This window comes from Saprolegnia diclina (genome assembly GCF_000281045.1).
Source record: "Saprolegnia diclina VS20 unplaced genomic scaffold supercont1.85, whole genome shotgun sequence".
Lineage (NCBI taxonomy): Eukaryota > Oomycota > Saprolegniomycetes > Saprolegniales > Saprolegniaceae > Saprolegnia > Saprolegnia diclina.
Window position 1 is genome coordinate 51,675 of NW_008246152.1, and position 7,434 is coordinate 59,108.

At 56.5% G+C, this 7,434-nt stretch overlaps 2 protein-coding genes across 2 annotated transcripts in view; both read left to right on the forward strand.

Annotated features, from left to right (window-relative positions):
- SDRG_15132 (TKL protein kinase) overlaps nucleotides 1-2,310 on the forward strand; it is a gene marked incomplete at its 5' end in the record, with an annotated part of 8,869 nt that extends 6,559 nt beyond the window's left edge. Inside the window, 6 exons of the mRNA XM_008621296.1 lie at nucleotides 765-872; nucleotides 916-1,017; nucleotides 1,062-1,160; nucleotides 1,207-1,370; nucleotides 1,418-2,213; nucleotides 2,268-2,310. Coding sequence (XP_008619518.1) covers nucleotides 765-872; nucleotides 916-1,017; nucleotides 1,062-1,160; nucleotides 1,207-1,370; nucleotides 1,418-2,213; nucleotides 2,268-2,276 — 1,278 coding nt within the window. The 3' untranslated portion in view covers nucleotides 2,277-2,310. The remainder of the gene's footprint in view (nucleotides 1-764; nucleotides 873-915; nucleotides 1,018-1,061; nucleotides 1,161-1,206; nucleotides 1,371-1,417; nucleotides 2,214-2,267) is intronic.
- An 864-nt stretch (nucleotides 2,311-3,174) lies between these two features.
- The window catches only part of SDRG_15133 (hypothetical protein), a gene marked incomplete at both ends in the record, with an annotated part of 4,423 nt that continues 163 nt past the window's right edge, over nucleotides 3,175-7,434 (forward strand). Inside the window, 17 exons of the mRNA XM_008621297.1 lie at nucleotides 3,175-3,375; nucleotides 3,419-3,630; nucleotides 3,686-3,798; nucleotides 3,869-3,990; nucleotides 4,037-4,532; nucleotides 4,584-4,826; nucleotides 4,880-5,183; nucleotides 5,245-5,463; nucleotides 5,516-5,762; nucleotides 5,819-5,923; nucleotides 5,976-6,157; nucleotides 6,200-6,336; nucleotides 6,380-6,533; nucleotides 6,580-6,752; nucleotides 6,807-7,092; nucleotides 7,150-7,228; nucleotides 7,271-7,363. Coding sequence (XP_008619519.1) covers nucleotides 3,175-3,375; nucleotides 3,419-3,630; nucleotides 3,686-3,798; nucleotides 3,869-3,990; nucleotides 4,037-4,532; nucleotides 4,584-4,826; nucleotides 4,880-5,183; nucleotides 5,245-5,463; nucleotides 5,516-5,762; nucleotides 5,819-5,923; nucleotides 5,976-6,157; nucleotides 6,200-6,336; nucleotides 6,380-6,533; nucleotides 6,580-6,752; nucleotides 6,807-7,092; nucleotides 7,150-7,228; nucleotides 7,271-7,363 — 3,366 coding nt within the window. The remainder of the gene's footprint in view (nucleotides 3,376-3,418; nucleotides 3,631-3,685; nucleotides 3,799-3,868; nucleotides 3,991-4,036; nucleotides 4,533-4,583; nucleotides 4,827-4,879; nucleotides 5,184-5,244; nucleotides 5,464-5,515; nucleotides 5,763-5,818; nucleotides 5,924-5,975; nucleotides 6,158-6,199; nucleotides 6,337-6,379; nucleotides 6,534-6,579; nucleotides 6,753-6,806; nucleotides 7,093-7,149; nucleotides 7,229-7,270; nucleotides 7,364-7,434) is intronic.

Sequence of the window (7,434 nt, forward strand, 5' to 3'; positions counted from 1 at the left end):
CATTGATATTATCCTCAATCGCACTTCGACGGTTGCACCTAGGAGCGCACGCTCACGAATGCTGTCGTTCTCGGTCAATGGACGACAGTCCAGGCGCTCCTTTACGAGGGCGTCCCGTATAAGGACATGGTTCGAATGCCATCGAATCTACTCTCAAGGTATAGACGACGTGCCGGCTAGGACAAGATTGTGGGCCAGGCCGTCGCGTCGGACAACGCAGCGCTACTGCGAGCCCTTCTTCTCCGCGCCGATGACGCGACCAAAAGCAAGGTACACCGGTCAAGGCATTTCGTCCAACATAACGCTCGGTAGGTATGCGAGACGGTGTTGCCGGCCGCCGTGGCCATGAACAAAGTCCGGCTGGTCGGGCTACTCCTGCAGATCGCTGCCAGTCTTGCCGATGGCGTCTGTGGGGTACTCGTTGTGGCATGTGCAGGACGGCTACACAAATACTCGTGTAGATGAACACCACGCTTCTGCACATGGCCGTCAAGCAAGACCATGCGACCTTGCTGACGCTCTTGGCTGCAAGTTCCCTTGTCGACATGAACGCCAAAAACGAAGTATGTTGCATGCGGTCGGATCTTGCTGATGTACCATGTGCTATGGTAGGACGGGTACACGGCGCTGGCGCTGGCCGTCCTGTGCAAGCGCAGTCACCTCGTTGACGTTCTCTTGAGCCTTGGCGCTGACCCTTCGTGGCCGCTGCCAGTGCGTGCTCCTATGAGGCAATGCGATAGACTGGCAGCTCATGCTTCAAATAGGATGGTTCTCCGTTGGTAGTAGCCGCGGTGCAAGGTCTCCCAGAGACCCTCGCGATCCGAGACGCGCTGCTCGCAGCTTACGGGATTTTCTTGGATAATGCCGACCCGGTCTCTCTGGTCCACGCTGCTTTGGCTCATAGTAAGCGTCTAGGACGGTCTCAACAAGGCCCTCGTGCAAGCTGTGCGTCGAGGCCGCGAAGATACCGTGCGCTGCCTCTTGGAGTTGGGCGCGGACGTGTGGACCATGCAACCGGTAGCTTCGCTGGTACCGTCTTCGTATCTTGATCCTCGGTGTAGGAGCAAAAGGGGATGACGCTTCTCGCTGTGGCCATCCAGCACGGCCATGACGCCATTGCGCAAGAGCTCTACCCGCACCTCTATCCAGGTGTCGCGGTGGTATCGCCTCTTTCCTTCGGACGATCGCAAGTAGCGTTGCTACTAGGCGTCGACCGACGAATTGACGGTCGAAGTGAGCATTTTCACAAGCCACACCGTGACGGTTCACAAGGGCACGTACTTGGGCAAGGACGCGGTCTTGAAAGGCTCCAAGTTTGCGAATGCGCGCCTGATCAAGACCATGTATCGAGAAGTCGAGATTATGAAAACGTACAACCGGGCCCGAATCGTAGCGTCTTGTGACGCAATTCCTGTAGGCTCACGTCGCCGTACCTCCTGCCGCTGCTCGCAGTCCTCGACAATGGCTCGCTGAAGCCGCACGCCGTCAAGCCGCGGAGCCAGCTGTTTAGCCCGACCATGATCACAGAGTACATGGACCAAGGCGATTTGTTCCAGTACCTCCAGCACAAACAGCACGGAGTAGACTTGGAGATGGAGCTCTCGACCATTGAGGTCGCACTGGCCGTGGCCATGGCGCTGGCCGACCTGCACCGCCGCAACGTGGCCCACCGCGACGTCAAGAGTCTCAACATCTTCCTCTCGAAGACGTACTACGTCCGGCTCGGCGACCTGGGCTCGGCGCGGATGCTCGATGGTGACAACTTCACGTCCAACGTCGGCACCAAGTTTTGGATGGCACCCGAGGTGCTCCGGGTGCCAGATCTTGCAGGGCAAGGCCGTGCGTACACGACGGCCGCCGACATTTACTCGTTTGGCGTCGTCTTGACCGAGCTCGATACGCTCTGTGAGCCGTACTCGGATCTCGTCGATCGCAGCAACATTGAAGCCCAGGTCCGCACGGGGCTGCTGCGCCCAACCATGAGCGCGACGTGCCCGCGCTGGCTCCAGGACCTCGCAGACAAGTGTCTGGCGTTCAACCCGACGGAGCGCCCGACAGCGGAAGCGATTGTGACTGAGCTCCTCCTGCGCCGCAAGACTGGCAATGACGATGACGCGCCGACGAGCAGTCTGCTTGAGAAGGCGACGACGATGACGCGCACCAACGTCAAGGGGCTGCCGACGATCTCGGAAGGCTCCAATAACAGCAGCGAGGTACTTTTGTGATGTCATTGCTCTCTCAATCCTCATTTTTGTCTTCGTACGTAGGCTGCGTAAGGCGCTGATAACGCACGGGCCTCTGTATATCGCTTGTATTTCCGCTTTTGAACCAATCGATTTTGCATATATCTCTGAGTCAGTTTGCAGAAGCAACGAGAACCCCCAACTTGACTGGGATTTTGACGCACCAGCGCGCCTCATGTGTGTTGAAAACGATCGAGAATGCGAGTACGAACATTGCCGGCTAGGGCTAGGGTCAACAAGCACGGCCCCGCATTCCATCTTGATCACTCCATGGACGACGAGCGACACGCATATGACGTACACAGCCGCGGCCACGACGAAGCGTGCCCACGAGCAGCGAACTCAACGATGTTTGCCTCTTCAAGCGCCATTTTGTGGGCCTCGGCGACCTGGGCTCGGACCGGACCCTCGATGCGTTATATCAGGCAGCGTCGGTACCACATTCTGGGTCGCCTACGAGGTGTTTCGAGTCCCGGGGGCGACTGCCGGGGGCTGCGCGTACTCTTCGGCCGCTAACATTTACTCTCGTCTGGACCCTGATGGTCACGCTCGCCACTTCAACCTTTTCATAGTGGCGCATGCCACTAATAACCATATTTAGATACTATATATGGCTATACTTGGCGTCTGCCAGTATTAATAACAGATGTGATTTCTCGTGTTGTACGCGTCGCCTGACCATGCGATATAGCGCAACGTACTCTCCAAAGTGTCTTTTATCTCTGTGCAAAGTTATAGCGAATTCGTTTCAAACTCGATTGGGGCGTCGAAAGCGGTCGTTCCCCGAGGAGCGGCTGGTGTGGCGAAGCGAATCGACCGTGATTGGCCAAATATATGAGTATTCTGACCAATGAGATACGACTTTGGAGCCGACCATGGCGGTGCAGCTGCAACATCGGCCTGGCCGTTGCACGCCCGAGTAACGCCGATGCTATGGAGTCGTATACGACGCTCGACGATAAAGCCTCAACACCAACACGCCGTGCGCGTCACATCCAGCGATATTTTGCTCGCTATGACGCGACCGCCGGTGACGACAACGACGTCATCCTCGCATTCGTCCACACGTGGAGCGCCCACCAGCATCTCTGGCGGCTAGCACACGCCACCTACGAACCGCCGCTGCACCACGGTATAAACATTCATTTTGAAATATGTTTGAAGTCGAGTTGTAGCCTGTCGCAACGGCAATATTGATGGTGTAAATCGTTTGCTGAACGACGGAACGTGTGCACTCTACCAAGATGCGACGCTCTCGACGGCCCTGCACGTCGCGGTGGCCCATGGCCACGTCGCATGCGTCGATCGACTGCTGCAGGAGAGAGATATACCTCTGCAACTCCATGTCCAAAACCATCGGGGCGAGACCCCGCTCCATGTTGCCCTGGTACGATATATACTTCATAGAAGAAGATGCAAAATGCGATCGTGGGAAATGGTAGAAGCGAAAACGATACATCATGGCCGACTCCATGCTCCAACATGCCTCTACGGCAACGCTACAGCGTTTGGACAACAACGGCTGGTCCATTCAAGCGCTCGACGTCCATCAGCGGTACATGTGCATTTTCTTTTTCAATGTTTTTTTGAGATTTTACAGCCATTTATTTCGTGTCAATGACTAGAGGTTGCCTCCATGAGGCGTGTCGCAATGGCAGCGTCGCGCGCCTGCAACACTTGACGACAACGTACAAGCTACCGCTCGATGCAGCGTTGCCGCAACTCCAATGGAGCTTGCTGCATCAAGGTAGCTTCACCTATCCCTAAGCGAAGGATCGACTCAAAGTCAGTAGCTTGTGCATCGATGCACATCGACTGCGTTCGGTCCTTGTTGGCGCAAGTTCCGCACCTCGTATTTCAAGCCGATCAGTCGGGCGCGACGCCGCTACATGTGTGTGCAGCCCACGGCTTCCTTGAAGGCATTGTTTTGCTCTTGGACGCAGCGATAGCAGCCTCGCACCTTCCACGATTGCTGTCGGCTGTGGACGTCAACGGTCGCACGGCCCTGCACACAAGCCTCTTACGCCGTCAACGTGGCATCGCCATGTACTTGCTGACGACGAGTCAGATCCACGGCTTGGCGGCCACTGATTTTTTGGCGCTTTGCGATGTCGCGCTATACACGGCGCTGCATTATGCCGCGGCGATCGGCGCCAATGAAATCGTGCGGGCGTTGATCGACGCCGGCGTCAACATTGAACATGGGGTACCATCTACCACCTATCTGACGAAGGAAAACGAGCCGGACCTTGCTACCGCGACCCGACGTCGGCCACTACTCGCTGCCACGTACATTTTCACTCTAAATTCTGCTGGAAATATGTGACATATCTTGATTAGGACACTGCAGGATGTACAACAGTCGGTGATCGAACTCAAAACGTTGTGGTTCGCAGTACACAGCCGTGAGCGGTCTCACATCGGTGACGCGCCGTCCGTCACCCGCTTTCGCCATACCAAAGTTGTTTTGGACGCTTCACGGACCGAGGAAGCGCCGACATCACCGCTGCTTGTGGCGCTCCGCGGCCGTCAGTACGAGACGGCGCAACTCTTGCTCGACGCCGGCGCCGACGCTGGGCATGGGTTCGAACCTCCGTCATGTCGTCCTTTGTGCTGACATATTTGTGTACCGATAGCACCTTTGCAAACATATTTTTGCAGCATCCTCAAAGTCGGCCGGTGCTCACACCTTTTGCAAACCAGTGGCTGGCGTCGCCGGCGCCATATGACGCTGCCCGGTGCATTCCAGCTCTCGTCAAGAGTGTCTGCAAGGGACAGGGTAGCGAAGACGACGTGTGTGCGCTCCTGGCCCTGTACGCCACGATACAAAAGAAAGCTATCCTTGTCAACGATACAACCTGTCTGGTGCTGGCGCTGACCCACGAAAAGCTTGCTCTTGCAAGCTGCTTGCGTACGCTAAGCGTGCCATGGCCACCGCAGGTGCGATGCCTGCGCCAAGATACTGTTTTGACATCGTATTTTCAATGCACTGTTTGCGTAGGTTTCGCTGCTCTGCATTGTAGCGTCTGCCGCAAGCCCCAAAAGTGTCGAGTGGCTCATCGAACACAACTACCCGATCGACGCCAAAGACGCACCCGCGTTGAAGCTGGCGCTCACGATGCATGGCCATCGATGGACAACACGTGCTTTGCGCGAGCACGAGCGCCGGTCAGCGATTGGCTACCGCCTCCTGACCCATAATGCGTACCTCGCCCAGCTTGTGCGTCGCAAACTCTCTGGATTGATATTTTGAAACAATTGCGTGCAATTAGACTCCGGCGCCCTGCCTTCGGCGTGCGATCCAAGGTGGCTTTGTCGACGCCGCCCTCGCCCTTCACCAGCATGTTGCGACCGACGTCGACACGAGCGACCTTGCGCCAGTCGCTGATGCCAACTTGGTACTGGCGCTGCGACCGCCGTGGGCACTCAACTGGGCGTGTTGCGCGAACTCGCCGCTCGCCAACGTGCGGAGTCTAATTCAACGCCAATCGCGCCTCCAACGCGGCCTCTTACTGCGAGGTACAATGCGCAGATGCACGACCCAGGACTCTTTCTACGCAGCAAGGCAATGGTAGGCAGACCAGCTGCGAGCTGGGCCGTTCAGTTTCAACGGCTCGACATTCTTCGCGTGCTTCTCGTGCTTGAAGGACCGTGGTGCTTGCATGAGCTCGATGCCAAAGGTAAGATATATACTGATGTGATATATGACCCTACTGAGGTGTCGTATTCTAGGACGAAGCGTACTTCACTATGGTGTCCAGCAACTCAGTACTGAGCTCCTCACATTTCTATGGTCGCATCTGCCCCATCCGTCGAGCTCAAGTTCGCTTCTCGCAACCGCCATCAGAGCCAACCAACTGAACATCGCCCAGTGGCTCGCATCCAAAAGCGATATTTGCTGGCGTGATCCAGTGGTATAGTTGAATATCGACCCGTTGGTTATGCAAAATGCGTAGTCGACGCGTCGTGACACGCTGTTGCACGTGGCGTGTGCGGCCGGCCACCTCGCGCTAGTGGAATGGCTCGAAGCCATCTGCCCCGAGCTTGTCTCTGTTGCCAACGACGACGGCTACGTGCCGTACGACTACCTCGCGTACATACATCTCTCTGAAGCGACAGACCACCAAATGGCGTAGGTTCTTTGGGCATCCCATGGGAGCTTCTCGCAGCGCGTCCTATCGCGCAGCGATTCACCCACACTCGCTCAAGCTGTTCTTTACCGATACCAGCGAACCATCCTGGCGACCTTTGCTCGGGGCGCTGCGGAGTCTGCTTGCCGCTCCTGCCAACGTAAACCCTCCACCTTGCTACACCAACACCACTGTTTGGGGCGTAGACGACGCAGCATTTGATTGTCTCTCGATGTACTGATGGCTACTACCGTGTACATGCGGCTTGCGGGCGCAACGCTGTCGGGCATCTGACGCAACTAGCAGCCCACGGCCTCTCGCTGACCGCCCGAAGCAAGCGTTTTCACAATCTGACTCCGCTGCAATACGCAGCGCGCCGGTACAAAATATTCAACTACGAATGCAATCAGATCTGATAGAGAGCCTTGGATAGAGGCGCTATGGATGCGATGGAGTGTCTCCTGGATCATGGCGTTGTCGATACGGCGTGGGCAGACGGCAATGCCCTCTACGAAGCCGCCACCAAAACCACGCGCCAGCACGCCCACATTGTCGAGCGGCTGCTCTCGCTGCCTCTTGCTGATGCTGAGACGTACCTCGGGCGGCTCCGCGGCGATGGATCAACCCCGACACTGCTGCATTATGTCGCTCGGTCGCCGTACGCGCAAGGTGCCATTGATTGCTTGCTCGATACATACCACGCCGAGATCGACGTTGTGGTACGATTGGATTGGTCCATTTTTGAAAGATTGAAAGGTTGAAACATTGAGAGATAGGATGCCATGGGCTGCACGCCGGTGCAGTACGCACTCGTGAGCGGCGCGACGCGAACGTTCTTGCATCTGCTTCGGCGAGGTAGAACCTTCTCGGAAAATAAGGATAGCACCATGGATGTAGGCGCTCGATTGGAAGCCGAGTACGAAGGGCAGTCGGCGCTCTACTACACATTGCAGTTACTCCCGTCGGATATTTGGCGCCTTTTTCTTCAAAGTACGCACTCCAATGAAGATCGTATCACTAATATCGCTAGTCTTTCTGAGACATGTGCTGCACCGGCGCTA